Source organism: Euleptes europaea, chromosome 9, assembly GCF_029931775.1.
Source record: "Euleptes europaea isolate rEulEur1 chromosome 9, rEulEur1.hap1, whole genome shotgun sequence".
NCBI lineage: Eukaryota > Metazoa > Chordata > Lepidosauria > Squamata > Sphaerodactylidae > Euleptes > Euleptes europaea.
This window is the reverse complement of record NC_079320.1, coordinates 31,273,403-31,293,696: the sequence shown is the minus strand read 5'-3', so window position 1 is coordinate 31,293,696 and position 20,294 is coordinate 31,273,403. Positions and strand designations below refer to the sequence as shown.

At 42.6% G+C, this 20,294-nt stretch overlaps 2 protein-coding genes across 2 annotated transcripts; one reads left to right on the top strand and one right to left on the bottom strand.

Moving 5' to 3' along the window:
• The first annotated feature begins 4,371 nt into the window (after positions 1-4,371).
• MAD2L1 (mitotic arrest deficient 2 like 1) lies at positions 4,372-9,692 on the top strand. The gene is made up of 5 exons (XM_056855886.1): positions 4,372-4,459; positions 5,901-6,047; positions 6,541-6,661; positions 8,143-8,246; positions 9,442-9,692. The coding sequence occupies exons 1-5, from the start codon at positions 4,387-4,389 to the stop codon at positions 9,612-9,614; spliced, it is 618 nt and encodes a 205-aa protein (XP_056711864.1). The 5' UTR covers positions 4,372-4,386; the 3' UTR covers positions 9,615-9,692.
• Positions 9,693-13,541: 3,849 nt separating this feature from the next.
• RPL7L1 (ribosomal protein L7 like 1) lies at positions 13,542-17,395 on the bottom strand. The gene is made up of 6 exons (XM_056855885.1): positions 17,367-17,395; positions 16,636-16,744; positions 15,559-15,722; positions 15,052-15,189; positions 14,131-14,240; positions 13,542-13,753 (listed from the first exon to the last, which is right to left on the bottom strand). Exons 1-6 carry the CDS (start codon positions 17,378-17,380, stop codon positions 13,545-13,547), a joined length of 744 nt encoding a protein of 247 aa, XP_056711863.1. The 5' UTR covers positions 17,381-17,395; the 3' UTR covers positions 13,542-13,544.
• Positions 17,396-20,294: the final 2,899 nt, after the last annotated feature.

Below are 20,294 nucleotides of genomic sequence, written 5' to 3'. Positions count from 1 at the left end.
GTCTCTCGGCCTCGGGATTGCCAATGGAGGAGTTCGGGTCCCACTCTTTTCGAATAGGTGCAGCCACAGTGGCTGCTGATATGGCTCTGCCGGCCAGCCGCATCCAGGCCATCAGCAGATGGAAATCGTCAGCTTATAAAAGCTATATTCACCCTCATCTGAAATATGCTAACTCCTTTTATTTGTCTCCCCTTATCTGAGTTTCAGTGCGCTGTCCATCAAAAGTTTGGATTGTGGGACACAGCATTGTCTATAGGGCCGGGCAGTACAAGGAGACCTCCGGCTGGGGGCGTGACCTGGGACTCAATAAGATAATGATTCGCTGGTTTGGACAACGCGGCATGAGATGGGCAGCCTTGGCCACCATGTTGCTTCATCGGGTGCGTCAATATGGGATTCCAGACGTATTGCTAATACAGCTTGGCGAGAACGATTTGGGCTGCTGGAAGGGAAAGAATTTATCAGATGTTGCCTGCCAAGATCTGTGAGCACTGGCAAAAAGGTGGCCCAGCACAGTGTTTGGCTGGTCTGACCTACTGGAACGGCGCTGTTGATGCAGAGGGGCCCCTGCTAGGCCGCTGGATGTGGCGCGGCGTAAGGTTACCAACACAGTGGGCAAAACAGTGGTCACGCTTGGAGGTTTCATAGTGCGTCATTGGGACATCTCCCACCGTTTGGAGGCCATGTATAGGCTGGATGGTGTCCACTTATCAGAATGGGGTTCGGATAAATGGCTACACAGCATTAGAGATGCAATAAAAACTTGGCTACAGCGATAGGCACATTGGCGGTAGCTGGGCCGCGTGCTTTTGGCGGGTTGCGCATGGGGGCTGGATTGGTTTTGCCAGGGGGAAGCGGCCTGTGTGTCCCTTCTCCCACCTGGGGGATCCCAATAAGGGGTTTTGGGGGAGGCATGGGTGTTGAGTTCCCATATCGGGGCAGCAAGGTTTGCCTCTACCCAAGTGACAAGGGAATATCAAGTGGCACAAGCCCTGGTACTTTCCCTACACCGTCATCCTCTGCTGCTCCCAGCGGGCTCACTGGGGGCACGTGCTCACATCAGTTCGCACCGGGCAGGCTGATGTCCCAAGCCAGCCTCCCATGCTTTGCCTTCGCGTTGTTATCACTGTTAGCCAACCAATTAGTTGTGGCTATGTTATTTCAATAAACAAAAATTGTTATTTTCTTTAAAAAATGGTTAATTATTTATATCAGTTAAGAAATGTTAATCCATGATTCTCCTTACCCCCAAGCCCATTAGCCATGGGACAGCAAATGCAAGACATACATTATGGTAATGGTACCAAAAATATATGCACTCATGTTTCTAGAAATCCTCAAAAGCAAAATATAAGATATATGTCTTATTATACAAGATGCTAGTCCTTCATCAATTTTCTTCAAGGCCAGATTGGCCAGGGATCTTGGAGGGTTTTTTGCCATCTTCTGGGCATGGAGCAGGGGTCACTGGGGGTGTGGGAGAAGGCATCTGTGAATTTCCTGCATTGTACAGGGGGCCGGACTAGCTGACCCTGGAAGTCCCTTACAACTCTATGTTTCTATGATTCTATGAAATGAAAATGCCAATTCTCAATGCTTCATTTACTATCTTCAGAGGAATATGCTTCTATACACTTGTTTCAAATCTATCAAAGAAATACACGAGGTTATTACTGCTGTTTCTAAAGGTAAAATATGCTTAATTGCCATAAGTTAGCAATACCTAACGGAAAATGCTATAATAGCTTCCATTTACTTCATGAAATAATGTTTTTTTTTATTCTTTCCAAAACTCACGTATTTCATATTCTAGTGGACTACTTAGCAACCCAAATTAGACACACAACTGCATTTACAACAAAATTGGGCGGGGGTATTAAATCCCATGCAACACTACCATCTGGTGGTAATTCAGGTCAAAAGCTACAGCCAAAATCTCTTGCTTTAGCTATCTTCGTTTGTTTCTAAATTATTTGATGTTAAACGGCAGCAGTATTTACTGATCTAATGAGAACTGGGGAGGCATCTGTTTAGCTACAGGCCTTTATTTTCCAAAAGGGCAGGGAGTGGGGCTGCTTCTTTATCCAAGTAGTCTTAAGCACATCTTGGAACTTTTTTTTGCACCCACCCAGCACATCTAATTCAATCAAGTTTTAGACACATCCTACACTCCATTTTGACTATACAAACTGCAAATTAGAGGTCAAGTGAGGACCTGCCTTCTTAGATGGTAAAACTCCCCTCTTAGTTTGGACTAAGGCTGTATCAGGGGGTACCTATTAGAACAACTAAGTGCCATGGAATCTGAAATGTGGGAGTTCTCGATAAGGAACTAGGGTTGAGCCATCACACTGGAAATTCTCCAACCTGGAAAGGGTGCCACTGCGTGGAAAGCAGAGAAAATGCAATCTCCCCCAGCTCAGTGGCATAACCTTCTCAATAACAAAATACTTTTCAACACTGGAGACATCACCCAATACCCTGACATACCCCAGAGGGGTCTGCCCAGTCTAAAGACTTTGCCATCTCAGTAAGCAACTGCCAGTTCTTCTTCCTTTTTTCACTCAATCAAGAAGGGCACTCAAGTCATTTCAGGAGATATGTGGCCTCATCCACATATCTCCTGATTTTGTGTCCATTAATATCTAGCTCACTCCAACTTAAAGTATGCTAATTCTGTTGACTAAGTCAAGCTCGTAGTGCTTATATAGATTTGGTTCACAATAGCCTAATCAAGGCATTTTTTGCACTTGAAGTTTAACAGCTGTTAACTTTAAACCAGCCAGTGAGATTTAAACTTTTTATCCAGTCAGAACAGTCAAACGCCCATCTACTCAGCAGTCCTTCTGTCAATAATAGGACCCCAGACCCAGCAAATTGTTCCTCCGATCCCTGGTCCAGATCTCTGCTGGTCAGAACTCTCGTTTCCTTCTGAGAACCCCAGCAGTACTCTACCCCACCCCTCATCCCTGGCTTTTCCAGCTCCTCCAGTCTCCATTGAATCAACTCCAGTCCTCCAACCCCAGATTTAAGGTTGTATGTCACTTCCCTAAAGCTTCCCAATTTCCTCCCATTTTTTGTAAGTGTGCCCTCTTGTTCGGGTTTGGGTGTGCAAGTGTGATTGCTTAGGGAATCCGTTCTTCAGTGCGGAGTGTAGGTTCTTCGTATTTTTATTTTTTATTTTACTTTGTATACAATAAATTTGTATGTATTACACTCTCATTCTATTTGGTCCACTCCTAGCCAGGTGAGTCTAATCTCCCACTGGGTCAGAATTCACCAGCAGTACAAGCTGGCTAGAAAACATCATGTGCAGAAAAGCTGCAGTTAACTAGGAGGCAATTTTTACAAATTTCACAGAAGGGATGAGCATGCTCCTTTTCTTATGTTCACAGCATAATTTTCAATTGAAGATTCAGATATTGTAAGTTTTTTTTTTCTAAACACTTGCTTTTTAGCTAAATATTCTCAAGCCCGTATACTTGGTATGTTAGCTAGACTAGTTGTAAAACAGGGTTTTAGCCCAAGATTCTAAGCGAAAGCTGATGAGTGCCAAAAACTGGGAGCCTCGCAAAATCTTTCAAAATAAAATAATCCGAGATAAAAGAAGATAGAAGCAGCAGACCCGTTCCAAAACAGGGTGCTTTGAAGGGAGCCACAACATTTCTCCCATGAAATTTGAAACCATTGCGTGAATGGTACTGCACACCAGTTAACTTACTTAATGCAGTCAGAAAGGGCAAGAGTCCGGTAGCACCTTAAAGACTAACAAAAATATTTTCTGGTCGGGTATGAGCTTTCGTGAGCCACAGCTCACTTCTTCAGATACATCTACCCACTGTGAATTTACTTAATGGAACTACTGTAAACAGGATCAAGATGGGTTTATGAGAATTAAAAAATGAGGGAGGCCCTGTAGGCCCCACTCTCGACTGTTTTGATTCACCAAACACCAGCGTCCCTCTCTTGCATCCCAATGTACTTTTAACTAATAAAGCAAATCGCTCAATACCTAGCTACGCCACAACCATTATTAACAGAGACCCCACAATCCTCTCCCTTCCAGAGGAGCAAAGCCTAAAGATCTCCCGCATGCGCAATAAAAGGAAAAGGTGGGCGGGGAAACTCTCAGCCCGCCGTATACGCACGGGGAGCCGATTTGCGCCGCTGTCCCTTTATGCGCCTGCGCTCTAGCGCCTACCCGCGTTTTGCGCAGCACGTTACATGACGTACGCCTGAAGGAGGCGGAGTCAAGTTTTGAACTAGGTGGCGGGAACGGAACGTTTTTTAAAACGGAGCAAACGGCGTTTAAAAGAACCTTCTTCTGCCGCCGCTGTTTGCCTTCTTTTCCTTAAGCGGAGCCCCGCTCGGCCTTCCGCGTCCCCGATGGCGAAGCAGCAGAGCCGGGAGCAGGGCATCACCTTGCGGGGCAGCGCGGAGATTGTCGCCGAGTTTTTCTGTGAGTAGCCGGGGAAGGGGTCGGGGGGGGGGGTGGACGGGAACAGGAGCCCGCTTCCTCCGAGGGAGCATGTGGGGACTCGGCGGCCGCTGTGTGCCGGGAGACCTGAGAGGAAACGGCGTCCGAGCCGAGGCCTTCATCGGGCCAACAGCCGAAGGGCCTCCGGCATCGCGTCATCGCGCGGTTCTGTTTCTTGCCCTGCCCCCCCCCCCGGTAATCAGGAGACGAGGAAGGGCTTCTGAGCATGCGCGGAGAAGCTGGGCGTAGTCCCATCCAAGACGCCACCAACGTGCTGTCACAGCCCAGTTTGGAGCTGCTGGCTGTGACAGCTCAGAAAAAGGGAGGCCTTCTTGTTTGGGAGCAGTATATCTGGTGCTTTGTTGTTTGGGAGCAGCTAACGAAGGGGGTTACCGCACTTTGCGTTCCCAGCGACGTATTAAGAGTTTGAAAATGTTGTAAAAAAAACATCGCTTTAAAAGGGTTTTTGGATACCACGGCTTATAAATGGTTGGAAGACGCCTTCACAGCTAAAGGGGCCGAACAAAGTGCGAACAGTATTTTTTTATAACGTTTTCAAACTCTTAATACTCCTAAATCAGGAGACCCCTGTGGCGCAGAGTGGTAAGCTGCAGTACTGCAGTTAAAAGCTCTGCTCACGACCTGAGTTCGATCCCGACGGAAGTCGGTTTCAGGTAGCCGGCTCAAGGGTCACTCAGCCTTCCAGCCCATCCCTCCAAGGTCGGGTCAAATGAGGGCCCAGCTTGCTGGGGGTAAAGGGAAGATGACTGGGGAAGGCACTGGCAACCAACCACTCTGTAAACACAGTCTGCCTAGTAAACGTCAGGATGTGAAGTCACCCCATGGGTCAGTAATGACCCCTGTGGTTAAACGGGACAAATCAGGAGGCCGATGGCACCATAAAGGCTAACAAACTGTGTTCAAGAATAAGCTTTCTTGACTCCGAGTTCACTTCCTCAGATGTATGGCTTGCACATCCACGCTTTCCCCAGGCTGGTTTTCCTGATCACTATCGGGAGGCAGAAGTGCTGAGCTAGATGGACCTATTTCTTCTGGTTCAGACATGCATTTTAATGTTTTTGGGTGGGGGAAGCATGTGATGTGCATACAAGTCAAGCTTTCATGGGGATGGAAATTTCAAAGGAGCTGCCACTGAAAAGGCCCTTTGTCTGGTTGCCGCCTGTCTCGCTTCTGCAGGCATAGGAAGGAATATCTTAGCTTGTGGGGCAGAATAGTGGTTAGAATAGGCCATCCTTCAAGTACCCCAGTCTCAAGCTGTTTAGGGTCTTAAAAGTAAGAACCAACACTTTGAATAGTTTCCGAAGGCTATAGGCAATTGATAGAATAGAAAGGGAAGGTAGAATTGAGTACTGGTACTTTTGTAACGTGAGCAAGTTCCTCATAATGTTTTTCTTCACTTCAGCATATGGCATCAACAGTATCTTATACCAACGTGGGATCTATCCTGCTGAAACCTTTATGCATGTTCAGAAATATGGACTTACTATGCTTGTAACTGCAGACTCTGAACTTAAAAACTATCTGAACAATGTAGTAGGACAGCTAAAAGGTACTTTGATTTTAATTGTGTTTAATCAGTGGGTTGTAAGCAGTAGCCTGTCTCAGCTATGACATTTAATTTACAAATTCTGTTTATTCAATTTGCCATTTAAATGTCAAATCCATATGTTGAATGATGAATCTTAGAGAATTTGTATATCTGTAACGGAGAACAGGTGCTTCTTAAGTTGATTCTAATGCATGGAAATATTTTTATGGCTCTTAGTGTCCTGACATTCATATTTGTATTTAAACTGCCCATATATTGAAACTGTCCATAGTTTTCCCTTGGGAAAGAAAATGGTTGCCAAAATTTGTATGAGATGGATACAACACTTTCTTTCTTGCTATCTGTGACTACAGTACTGGGACACGTGAGCTTGGGCATGAAACCTTTACAATACAGGGCCTGACCACATGTAGAAGTCAGTGGAAGTGTTGATTCAAGTGAACAATTTTAGATGGTAGAAATGTTCTTCAAATCCTGGCTATTTTCTTCTCAGAATGGCTCGCTGAGTGTTCAGTTCAGCGGCTAGTTGTGGTGATCTCCAGTAAGGAAACCAGTGAAGTTCTTGAAAGGTGGCAGTTCGACATTGAATGTGACAAAGCTGCAAAGGATGAAAAGTAAGTTTGATTGTAATTGTTATTTGAAAACGAGGAGGAGATGTGGACATTTATCTGGCTTTTTCTTCAGATCCCCCTCCCCGATGTCTCAAGCTGAATGTAGAAAAACCATAATTGCTGCATAAGGCCTTCACTTTACATGTTTTGTCTGATTTGGGCCTTAAATGTATTTGTTTGGACTTATTTATTTTGCAATTCATCTGCCACACTGCACAACAGTGCCAGGGGTGTGTGACAAAAATGTGTAAAAACAGTTTCTCAATATAAGTTAGTATTGCCATCTTAACTGCAACAGATTTAAAAAGCATGACACCATAAACCAGCAACAATTAACTGTACCCTCATACCCTAAATGCCTTCAGGATAGGGAGCAGAGTAATTTATTGGGCACCTCCAGGAATGACGTTTTGTAAGAAGGGTACCTTTACTGAGAAGTTTCTGCTACTTGGGTGCCATCACTCAAAGTTCAACAAGTGCTGGAACTAACAGCGACACCTTCTCCAATACTCTTGATGTGTGGGAAGGTACACTCCATAAGAAATCCTCCCGAAGTGACCAATTAGAAACCTAACGTGTGTAGTAGTTCTTTGTCTGTTGGAATTTGCTAGTCAAAACTTGGCTAGTTTCAGGCATCCCCAACCTTTCTGAGTCTATGGGAACCTTTAAAGTTCTGAAACAGGGTGGTGGCCACCCCAGAAGGAAGACACACACAAATGAAGCCTATATGCAAAACAAGAGGACTAAATTTAAAAATACACTGGGAAACGGCGGGGGAGGGGGGGAGAGAATAAAACCAACACTATGGCAACAGCTGCTGCTGAAACATTATTTTAATTTGCACAGCCAGTCCGAAGCCCTGCTGAGCAGGAGCCCTGCCTAGTCACGCCCACTTTCTAAAAACATTTGGCAGGCACCTTGGCAGCCACTGGCACCCCATTGCAGTCCCCTGCTAATTTGTAATATAGGAGGCTTTCTTAACTCTCACAGTGAACACTGAAATTCAGGGGAATGTCTATCTGTTCAGTAAGTGCAGCAAAAATGGCTCAGCTTGCAGCACTGAGCCTTGTACAGAGAGTTGGGGCCATGTGTCTTCTAGGGTTCTTGTGACATTCTGCATTGCATATTTTGCTAGCCGAGTGTTCCTATCCTCCCACACAACACACAACTGCATTCCAACTTTGAAAAGCTCATCTTGGTGTGGAAACACTGGCATGCATAATGATTAACATCTGGCACACATTCTGTTAAGACAACACCCCAGGAAAAGAAGCTAATACCAGAACTTTGGCCCTATTAATCGGCAGTAGGAAAAGCAAGAAGTCACATGGCAGCTTGAATTAACGTGTTGCTTCATGAGCTTTCATAAACCTGAGAGCACTTCATCAGATGCAATAAAATAATACAGAGATAAGGAAGAATATCCATTTATCTTGTCAAACTTTATTGACAACTTTGTGTTTTTATTTGTATTGTCATTTTAGTGCACCAAGACAGAAATCTCAAAAGGCTATTCAGGATGAAATTAAATCTGTTATCAGACAAATAACAGCTACAGTGACATTTCTTCCTTTGTTAGAAACTACTTGTAAGTATTTTCTCATTTTATGCTACTGAAATACCAAATGCCTTTGGGGGCTATAAAGGAAGGAAAATAGATATTGCAGCTTGGTATCTTTTCACATACTTACAACCTAACTGCTTTAAAGAAGTCTCTGAACAGTCTCCTCTGAAAAAGTAAACCATTGGCCTGCATTGGAACCACTACTGTTTAACTCAATCATAGATTATCAGCAGTTAGAGGTGAACAGTGAGGTATCCAAGTCTGAAACTGACACCATATTATTCCAGAAAGATGTCCAAACACATTAAGAAGCTTCAGAGAGGATCTCAAACTGTTCATCAAGTGTGTTAACAACCATATGCCAGTGCTGCCCCTGAGTTCCTCTAAATAGTTGGATTACAGTTTGAAACTTGGAATGAAAACCGAAACACTTACCTATTTTTTATTCAGTTGTGATTTACATTATTCTATAAGTTCTCTTAACGACTGCTTTGAAGAAACACTAAAAGTTATAAGCAAGTTACGCCTAAATGCTTATTTGCATACAGGCGTTCTTTTGGAACTGGAAAAGGGGTTACTGAATTCTGACATATTTATTTATATTGCATTGCCTGTGATTACAAAATACCAATAAAATCCAAAGCAAGTAAATGCACATTGGGAAAAAATTAAATTAAATTTCAAGTAAGTCAACAGGATTATGTACGAGATGCTAAAGAACAAAAGGGGGGAGTGATAAAACATGCTTTGGCCATTATAAGACCAGTCATCTGCAACCTCTTTAGAATATGGTGCATATCTGGTTATTAGGTGGTGCTGAGTAGAGCTAGTATAAAGTTACACAAGGCTTCTGGGAAGAAGGGGAAATGGCAGTCACCAAGGGGTCAGTCTGAATAGAGTTCTCTACAGTTTCACATTTTACATACTCATGGCAAAGCCAATGCAATTTGCATACACTAGACCAGGGGTCCCCAACCTTTTTGAGCTTGTGGGCACTTTTGAAATTCTGGCAGAGGGTGGTGGGCGCAATGACAAAACGACTGCCAATCAGATCTTCAGTGGCAAATCAGAAACCCTGCTGGGTAAGAACCCCACCCACTTTCTAAAAATCACTTGGGCTCCACGAAAGAGGTTTGCAGACACCATGTAGGGAACCCCTGTACTAAATAATCATCAAGCTATGGATGCAGAAATAGTAGAATGCTTGTTTTCCCTACAGGTGCATTTGATTTACTAATTTACACAGACAAAGACTTGGAAGTTCCACAAAAATGGGAGGAGTCAGGCCCACAGTTCATTGCTAATTCAGAAGAAGTCCGCCTTCGTTCCTTCACGACTACTATCCACAAAGTCAGCAGTACGGTGGCCTACAAAAAGGAGTCCTTTTCTTGATTGGGCAAATGCCATCATTGTATATAAGCTGTCTTTCCATACACTGTCATAGCCAGTTGTAATCACATTCTGAACAGATCCTGGGGATCTGTTGTAGTCCAGTTTGACTAATGTCAACAGCAAAAAAGCACTTTGTAGCAATTGGGGCCTTGCTGCTTTTGCTACAGACTTTTTACCCTAAGCTGTCTTCCCAGTGCATGCTTAGATGTTCCAGGTTTGATGATGATGGAAACACCTTTCTCTTCAACCTGGATTAAAAAATGGCAACAAAGAAATAAACACAGTATAACAGCTGGGTTTTCTATCTTGAACCATGTTCGTGGAGAAATATTGTTGCTGTATAGGCTAACAATCCTGGGGTCTGAGTTTTTCTGTCATTGTATCTTGCTAATATAAAACCTGCATAAACATTTGGGAGAGGGGAGAGTTATGGGAATTAGGGTTTCTATTCTGTATCCTAAACAGACTGTTTTTTTCTTCCTCTTCGACAGGAATGTAGTGTTGTAAATGTCAGTCAAATACCTTTTTTAATGTTTGCATTGTTTTGTAGAATAAAGCCTTTAAAATTATGAATATTACACTTGGGAGTTTTCAGCTTATCTTTATCTTAACTAGTGAAGTATGGGGACTTTCTTGTGCTTCAAACCAACACATCTACTTATCTTGTCATAACTAAACACAGCAAAACTTAGCAACAGTATTAAATTTTAAGGGAATGTCTTGTGTAGAGGGGATGGATAAATGCTCATTGCTGTTCTACGGTAAGCTAGATGTTAGTAGAAAGTGAAAAGGATGATAATGCTCACCACTGAAATAGTGTTTTCAATGTTCTGTGATTTTTTTCAGTTTGTGGAATTTATATACCACCTGCCCAGAGACCTGCTTGAGATGACTCACCAGTGAAAATATTATAAAAACATCCACTGGTATTATTATATTGCAGATGCAAGCTGAGAGACTAGCTTGTGTAAAGGCAGTGTTTAGTATTGGAGTAGGATCTGGAAGACCCTGGTTTATATCCCCACTCTGCCTGGAAACATTCTAGGTGACCTTTGGCTAGCCATACTCTGCTCCATGTCATCTGAAGTTGAGGGGGCATGGCTCTGTGGTAGAGCATCTGCTTTGCATGCAGAAGGTCCCAGGTTCAATCCCCAGCACCTCCAGCACCTCCAATTTAAGATGAGGTAGTAGATGATATGAAAGACCTCTTCCAGAGACCCAGTCTGAGTAGACAATACTGACTGTGATGGACCAATGGTCTGTCAGTATAAGGCAGCTTCATGTGAAGTTAGGTGGGCAGATGAAATGGATACTTCTCTATTGTGGTACCCCAGCCTTGAAACAACCTACCTCTGTCCACTGGAACACTTGCTGAGCTTTCAGCACAATTAAAATTTACCTATTACGCTTCATTTATTTGTTATGATCATTTCCTAGACAAATACTATGATGAACTTGGCTGGCTTCAGAGATTTTATGTTCTGCCTTTTAAAATATTGGTGCTTGAGGCTTCCCCCCCCCCCCCCAATGATGGCTCATTTCCGTTTTAATCCATTTTAAATGTGTAGGATATAATTATGTAGCTGAATTTAGTAAAATGTTTTTATTAAATCATTCAGCAACAACTCTTGCATAAACTTGGTATGGGATAAGAGTACAGATCTAGATTGGTAAGAGGTTAAACAAGAAAGGTAGGAGTTAACAGTTCTCACACTTGGGGGGGGGGAGCAGCAAACTCCCTCAGGAATCTGTTTTAGACAACCAAACTTGCAGAGGATACCAGAGGATACCAGATGATGAAAATCTATGAAGAATACAAAGTGTTCCAAAACTATCAAGCTTTCTTCCTGTACATAAGAGTCACTGCATGGTTCTCTCCCTCCCCACTCAATATACTTGCATTCCAGAATTACAGATGAACAAGTTAATGGCATTTTTTCTACAGCTGATGTAGGAATAATATTCCGTTGTTGTAGTCCTTGCCCTTTCCACCAGATGGCTGTATTTCTGCACAATTAAGAGAAAAAACATGCTGCCCATTTCCATACTTTGTTTTGAATACTCAGTTATCTAATTGTATTTCTACCCATGTTCTCTCAGAATTACATTCTATTGCCCTTGGGTGTCTACCAACAGCTCAGAAGTATGTAATGCCCAGATTTATTATATATGAAAGCATAAATGAAATGGCTTTCCTAAATCAAGTTCCCATGTTTGCAATGCATACAAAAATTAACAAACCTCACCTTAAGCAAAAACATTTAAAATTTCAGAGTCTCTGCATGCCAAAGTAATTCATGAACTGGACTCATCCTGCCTATTATTTTAAGGAAATGAGATGGCCAAAGAGCCTAAAGTAGGAGAAGGCAAGGCTAACCACCACCTGGGAGAAAAGTGACAGCTCGAGTACAAGGGGGGGAGGGGGGAAGAACACTTGCTATATTGTAGAGTTTTATCAAAATTTTATTGAGCACATCAACAGCACGTTCCCATATTAATTTCAAAAACAAACAATCTTAACTTAGATGCCAAGTATTCCCACAACAGTGGTGGGAAAATATATTCTGAAAATATTTCCAAAAACCAGTATTTGGGTTACAAAGCGTCCACATCGCAGGTATATGTTAATGAGGAGAAAAGGCAGGGATGTCTTGGAACTGAAGCCGCTCTTTTCTTCAACAGCCTGTATTCCATGTAATGCATAGGGCAACTTTTAAGTCACAGCTCGGATATCTTCCAATTGAATTAAGAAGTCTAGTTGATCTTTCATCCGTGTTCTCCTCTTACATAGTCTCAGATAAAACATTATGCAGCAGTCCCAGTAATCTTTGAAGAACAGATGTACATCATGGAGTACAAATCTTCCAGAATGTTTCCTAGTGTTCATAAGAAAGTTTCTTAAATAGGAAAAATATACATTAAAAAACCACGTTTTATTAAGAAGTTCCAGAGTCATGTCCAGCACCTTAAGAAAAAGCGCACTAGAAAAACCTGTGACAAATTGTATTATATAGATTTTTCAAGGCAAAGAATTAATTGCATTGAAAGAAACTGTATGGGATACTTTTCTTGCAACTGAAATAGCCTCTCCTAGACAATCAACTATTTTACAACGGGGAGGGGAAAAACACAAGATCCAGTAAAAGTTTAACCTCATGACTGCACGGGAGGCAATTAGGCATCCCACTATTTCAACCTTCCCTTTAAGGTACCAGTGACGGCCTCCAGATGAATGTGGGATCCTAAAGACTGTTAGGTTTTAATGGGGCTTTTGTGCTGCTAACTGCTTACCTTTCCCCACACCACAACTGACGTTCATGTTCAAAGTCAAAATTAAATTTCTAAGGTTAAAACTGCTTTCTTCACTTCCCTGTGAAGTATGTATTTAGACAATTATATCACAATGTATAGAAAACCTTCATTCCAGCTGCATTGTACAGGTATCTATTTAAAGTCTACAACAAATCTGAGCAAAATTGGGTATGAAAAGTAGAGTCATACCACTGATCTCTCTAGATCAGTATTATTAACCCTGTCCAGAAACAGACATTCTCCAGCATCTCAGAGGTCTTTCCCAACCTTGCTACCTGAGTTCCTTTCAATGACCAGGACTGAATCTTCTGTATGAACTTTACACTAAACAATTACCTCTCTTCATCATCCAAATCTTAGGATTTAGCTTGATGACACTGCTTCCTACAATTTGCATTCTTGAGTATTTCTTGTTAGGTACTCCACTTTTCATTTAGAAGTAATCCATCATGGAAGCAGGACCCTTTTGATTGTTATAGGAAACCTTTATCTCACATTCTTTTATTAACATTATATACAAACTAGTTAAGAAGCGAGAAGAAAATGTAACAAGAAGCATAGCACAAGAACACACCCAAAAACTCCACAAAAAGCTGGTACCACAGTACTCACTTGGGTCTAGTTCAAATGTCGTATGAGCTGGTTGATCCCATCGCCTCGAAATCCAGGATCACCAATTTCCTTGCGGAACCCCATTTTATTACGGGCAGCATAACGAGCCACTGACAGGTGGAACGGCCACAAAAATTTATTGATTTCGTGAAAATGTTTCCCAGCTAAGTAAATTTCATGTATAAGATCTTCCAGACAAATGATACCATGATTTCCTAAAGAGAAATTAAAAAAAAAAATAGAAGTTCAAGTGTCAATACATTATATAATCAGTAACATAACCATATGCTATTATAATTCTGCTACATTGCCATGAGGGAGGGAAGGCGATATGGTATAGCCCAAGCTCATCAGATCTCGGAAGCTTAGAAGGATCAATACTTAGATGGGAGACCAGCAAGGAAGACTGCAGAGGAAGGCACAGGCAAACCACATCAGCTTCTCACTTGACTTGAAATTCCCTTGCTGGGTTTGCTGAAAGTCAGCTGAGACTTGATGGCACTTCACACACACACACACACACACACACACCACCATGAACCACAAGCTACTCCAAAGTTAGTGTCTCCCAACCCCTTTAATGTCCTCTTACCCAGATGCTTTTCAATCAGAACATTGTCTGTAAGAGCAAGCTTCTTGTTGTTGACTTTGGCATGGCCTCGTTTCAGGATCAGCTCTCGAATAGATTTCAGGTTAGGGTACCTGCATAAATACAAAATTGGTGATTCTGCTGTTGGAGAACAAACACTGCAAAAATCTCAAGAAATGGCAACTTATTTAGAGTCACAACACTGGAATTACTCATGCAGTTACCTGCCAGAAGTTTTCCAAGCGTTGATTTGACCATCTTCAGTACAGGCCTCTCTCCAAGGTGAATGTACTATTAGTAATTATCTGCATAAGCTGACTGAACTGGGCAGCAGATATTTCTGAAGCTCACACTTCCGTCTTTCTAGACTACCTTAACTTTCCCCTTGTCTTAGCTTGATATAGACTTCTATGCATCTGCAGTGCCAATAAAAAAGTATACTGGACCATCTTGGGTCATAAGTATGCAACTTTTCCAGTGACACTGTCCTCCATTATGCAAAATGGGAAGATAATTTACTGGGCAAAAAGGAAAGTTAATTACTGGGAAAGGGAAACTTACAGATTAATGTATTATGGTGGCAAGGGCCTACAAGCTCATGATCTAAAAACATACATAGCCAGAGTCCTCTGCAAACCACAGAGAATTCAGGAAAAGGACCAGGTTTCATTCTACTTTGAGTTATGATTTTTTACAAGGCTGCTCCTGCTTCCAATCAAGCAAACTTAGCCTCTGTGCAGCCCCAACACTTCCAAGGGCAACAACAACACAAAGACACCTACTGATTTTTCTGAAGCTCCGTTAATAAGATGTAAAAATATATACCTAGTTAGTGCTCTTTGAAGTAACCATGTTTCCCAGACCCTTTATGTATCTTCACACTTCACAACTCCACCACTCACTCAAAAGCAAAGGCATACTAACCCCCATGCCACATAAGGCTCCACAATCCGCAGCATTTTCAGTGACGCTGGCGACAGCTTGACAAACGTGCCACTGTAAATCTTTCTCAACCGCAGCCTCTGTATGACGCGCAAAACCTGTAGACTCACCCCTTTAACTCTGAATCAAGGGAAAAAATAAACATCAGTTTCCAAATCCTCCACCTTGAAGATATGATCCTGTATACCCCTGCTTCATTACTGTGCTTAATGCTAAAGGGGTCCTTTCAGAACCAACCTATAGATTAGAAAGTACATTCAGCATATGTAACCGTAATATACTATCTCAGACTGTTTAAAGGGTAAGCCTTCTATTTTTATTCAGCGCCCCATTCAACGAAGTCTTTAGCCCTTCCAAATTTTATCAATACCACCAATGCGTATTGCCAAAAAGCTGATTAATTTTCATACAGCCAGCAAATTCAGAAGCAAACATGAGGGGGGAAAGCCAGAGAAAAACCAGCAGATTGGTGATAATGCAGCTCCTTACTCAGCAATCCGTACAGCAAATGCCAGCTTGTGTCCCTCGGGCAGTAGCATCAGTCCAGGTCTGTGCTCCATGCGCCTCAGACGGACATCGTCTCTACGTTTCCGATGAGAGTCACGAACAAACGCCTCAAGGCGTTTGAATTTTATCGGTTTGCCTTTCCGATTCTAAAATCAGAAAAATTAAAAAGGTGATGATCTTTTATTCACAATCTTCTCAGTAACGACTACTGATAATTGCTTCCAGTTGAGGCTACTTGCTTCTGTAGGTTTGGGGGTGAGGCAGGACAGGGAAGCTTTATGACAAAAGAGATGGGCACACTAAAACAGAAGGGAATGTTGGAAAGAAGCATTTTCTAGGGGTGAATCCAACCAGCGTATGTCTATGAAAACCTGTCACAACTGCTAGGTCAAACAACACACCCTATTTGGGATCACCAGGATCAAGTTTTCAAAAAAAGTTAAGCTGAATATTTAAGAACTTACTGCATACTTAATTTGAATCCACAAAGTCTGTATTCTGTATGTTTTTAAAGCTATAGAAACAAATTAGTACCCATTTTTCTAAGGAAGTATCTAAATAATAATCAGAAACAGGTTTAAATCGCCCTCCTACCAACCAATTCATTCTGCTTTACTGCCAAGAATCGCCACTCTGCCATGGACATTTGCTAGGCGACCATGGGCCTGTCATACTTTCAGCCAAACCTACCTCACAGGGTCGTTGTGAGAATAATGCTGCATACCTATTCTTTCTAGTATCAGAGGAGCATGCCTATTATTTTGGGTGCGGTGGAACACAGGCAGGATGGTGCTGCTGCAGTCGTTTTGTTAGTGGCTTCCTAGAGGCACCTGGTTGGCCACTGTATGAACAAACTGCTGGATTTGATGGGCCTTGGTCTGATCCAGCAGGGCCTTTCTTATGTTCTTATCAGCAGACAACTATATAAGCCACATTGGGTCTCCACTGGGAGAAAGGTAGAGTATAACTTAATTTAAACAAAATAAATATAATGGAGAAAAACGGGATGGAGGGAAATATCCTAAATAAATAAATAACTATTCTCTTATCACATCATACCTTTCTCTTATCCAGCAAAGCCTGCTTTGCCTGGGTAGCTTTGATTGCCTGATAGGCCTTTCTTTTCTTAAGCAGGTTTTCTGGGACCAGTGGTATTTTCCTTTTAGGTCTAAAAGCAAACAGCAAGATCATCATACGTAAGGAGCCACATTTACTGACAGGCTACTAAAGGCAGACAGAAAAAAACACCAGAACTATACAAGAACACATTTATGAGAAATTTTTTTGAACCGTTTGCATACGTGTCTTTTTAAAGCAATGCTAAACCTGTCAAAATGCAGTTGATTGGGTTTGGGGCAAAATAAATAATCAGCATTTCTCCCACCCCAGGGAAGTGAGGCGGGGAGTTTTTTTTTTTGTTGTTTTTTTCATATACCCTTTTTTGCCACTTAAGCAAACACGATTCTCCTGAAATCTCAACACGAGCAGCGCACCGACCCAGCGCAAGTCCCCGCCTTCTAACCCTCCCCGAGCTGCCCCTAACAGCCCCACTGCACTTCAGGCTGTTGAGTTTCGCTCATCCGGCGCCATGCCAAATATACACCGGTCTTCGGAGCCGCAGCTGCGCTCGCGACACCCTCTTCTCCCTTCCCCGAACAGCCATACAGGGTTCTCCTCTACCTCTGGCCGCCCCGGCACTCCACAAGCCCCTCAGAAGCCCAGCGAAACCCACCCTCGCCGCGGATGGCGGCGGATTCCCCCCGGCCCTACCCGCTCCCATAACAACTCACTCTTCCGCCGCCATGTTTCCTCTCCTCCAGGCTCCGGCACCTAACTGCGAGCCAAAAGCAAAGCGGAAGGAACGGTGCTGCTTCCCAGACGCCCGCGCGCTCACGTCGCTGCGCTGACATCCGGTGCGGGCTTCCGGTGGCGTCTCTATGGTTCTTGGGTAGACGCCCAAGGGTTTTAAAAGCATGGTCTCTCGATAAGAGCGAGGTTAGACTATTCAGAGTTTCTGCCACATAAAATGAAGCCCGTTTGCTTTTCACAATGTAGATTTCAAAACCCATACTTCACGTATCTGCGCGGAGGAAAAACACTTTCATTTACCCGGAAGTAAGTCCCTCTGAGTCTTAGAGCTTACTTCCAGGTAAGTGTTTTTTGTTTTTTTTAGGTTTATTTTTATATTTAAGGGGATACAAAAAGGAAAAAAAAGGGAAGGGTTAAAACCGTTTGATATACAAAAACAATATAGCAGATTCAATGAAAAAAATAAACTTCGTCGAATGCAATACCATATAGCAAGCATGAATGTTAAGTAAAATAAAATGTATCTGAATGTGTGATTGTAAAAAAATATAAAAATCAGATTTTCTACCTATTGCATAATAAAAGTGTGTTATAATTTGAAAACCCAGAAGTTACATGATGTGTGGTTGGAGCATAATGGATAGAATATTGCCTATTACTCGTCCTAGTGCTATTCGGTATATATCAATCATTTCATTAACTGGAAGTCATGTAAATGTAAAATGATTCCCACTTTTTGTCAAATTGTTCTGTAAGTTCCTTATGATTGGGGTTCAGCATAAAAGTCGATTTGGCCATACTGGCGTAGTCTAGCAGTTTTTCTTTCCAGTCTTCTATTTCGGGTATTTGCATTTGCTTCCAGGTTCTTGCCAGAACCGCTCTGGCTGCCGTTGCAGCATACTTAAAAACATCATGAAATCTCAAAGGCAAATTTGATGGGACCATACTGAGCAGGAAATATTTAGGGTCTAGTGTTATCTTGTTTTTGTTATTGTCTGTAATTCTCGTTGGATCACTTCCAGGTAAGTGTTGATTGTAACCTGAGCCTTTGCCCGTTTACTGGGAAGTATGTGTCTCATGTAGCTCTAACCTGGATAGCCCCGGGCTAGCTTGAGCTGGTCAGAAACTAAGCAGGAACGGCCCTGGCTAGTATTTGGATAGAAGACCTCCAAGGAATACCAGGGTCGTGATGTGGAGGCAGGCAATGGCAAACCACCTCTTGCCTTGAAAATCCTATGGAAATTTGTGGCTAATGGCGACTATACAGGTTTTCTTAAGGACAGAGGCGTAATTTGTTGTGATGGAGTTCAAAAGGGCTCCTCTTTAAAGGACCACAACTTCATTCCACTAGGCAGCATGATTTTGTTGTTGAGGCCAAGCAACTCTGGATCTGGTACCTGCCAGGATGGGGGACATTCTAACTCCGTGTATGCTGTCTTGAGTGGGATGTAAATTTAATCAATCATCCTGAAGCTGATGGCGCTTAATTTTTGGAGCACTTCAATTTCAGAGCACTTCATTAAAGCAAACACAGAAGGTATGATTGTGCTTCTCAAAGCTGCACTCTATACCTACCATATGTTAGGGCTATACATTTTACAGTACACTTTTATGTATATTTACTCAGAAGTAAATCCCACTGAATTTAAGTGGAGTTGGAACCCAACAGATCAATCTTATGTGTATTTACTCAGTAGTCCATTCTGTTTTGCTCAAGCATTTTATTTCCAAATAAGCATGCATAGGATTTCAACCTTAGTTGGTTAATCGTTAATTAATCAACTAAATTGTTTAATGAAGCTGAAATTAAATCTAGACCGAAAAGAAATGTGTTCAGGTAGGGAGCAAGCAGAGAATAGGTACTCGATCTGAGCTAGGCGGGGTTGTATCACCTCTGGAGGATCAGACTTGCTGCCTGGGTGTGCTCCTGAAAGCTCCATTAGTCTGTGTGACAGGTAGCTGGGAGTGCATTCTTCCCATTCATTTTGGTCTGCCAGCTCCCACCTCTCTTGGAAAGGTGGATTGGGCCGCAGTCACACAAGCCTTGGTAGCATCTAGGCTGGACTGTTGTAGCACACTCTTTAGAGATGTTTCAGAAGCACCAGCTGTCTGGAATGCAACTAGTAAGTTACTATAGGGCCAACTGCAATGAGTGCATCATGCTTATTACACTTTCTGCCAGTTTGCTTCTGGGCACCATACAAAGTTCAGATGATAATTTAAACCCACACCAGTTAGGGTTTTAAAGGTTATCTAGCACATCACCTCTACCCACATGATCTGGCTTATGCTCTTAAGGTTGGCCGAGGATGCTTTACTGCAACAGTCCTTGCTCAGGAAATTCCATAGATGGAAATCCTCACAAGGGCTTTCTCAGCTGCTGCCCCCACTTCTGGGACTCATCCCCCACCCCCCACCCCCACACTGCAAGTAATTTCCTTGCTGGAATCCCTCCAGCGGCAGTCCAAAGCTTTGTTGTTGTTGTTGTTTTAGTTAATTTGTTCCCCAGTGCTTTGAAAGATGTTTTTAGATAATGGCCTTTATGCCCTGTTTGTTGGTCTTCTAGGGAAACTGGTTTGGCTGCTGTGTGAAACAGGATGCTGGACTAGGTGGACCACTGGTCTGATCCAGTGTTCTTTCTCATGTTTTGTGAGTTGTTTTACATTGAATGTTTGTGCTGTTTACAAAAAATTGCAAACCACCTTGAGTGTTTATTTTAAATAGCAAAACTGAGTATAAACTCTAAAATAAAGTATAACTCATTCAGAGTGTAATCCATACTGATTTATACTTCTCTGTGCCCATTGACTCCACTGGACTTAGAAGGGTGTAACTCTTCTTAGGATTTCACTGTAAATGGCTGATTAGCAGGGCTACGATTTAAGCGTGTTTTGTGGGCAAATTCCACT

What these genes read in the sequence shown, in the direction of transcription:
- MAD2L1 (XM_056855886.1), top strand. Translation starts at nt 4,387, where the DNA reads ATGGCGAAGCAGCAGAGCCGGGAGCAGGGCATCACCTTGCGGGGCAGC. An exon ending in AAAGCTGCAAAGGATGAAAA is followed by an intron (nt 6,662 to 8,142) that starts GTAAGTTTGATT and finishes TTGTCATTTTAG; the next exon opens with TGCACCAAGACAGAAATCTC. An exon ending in TCCTTTGTTAGAAACTACTT is followed by an intron (nt 8,247 to 9,441) that starts GTAAGTATTTTC and finishes TTTTCCCTACAG; the next exon opens with GTGCATTTGATTTACTAATT.
- RPL7L1 (XM_056855885.1), bottom strand. An exon ending in TTTGCTGTACGGATTGCTGA is followed by an intron (nt 15,190 to 15,558) that starts GTAAGGAGCTGC and finishes CCCTTGATTCAG; the next exon opens with AGTTAAAGGGGTGAGTCTAC. An exon ending in GAGCCTTATGTGGCATGGGG is followed by an intron (nt 14,241 to 15,051) that starts GTTAGTATGCCT and finishes GTATTTATGCAG; the next exon opens with GTACCCTAACCTGAAATCTA.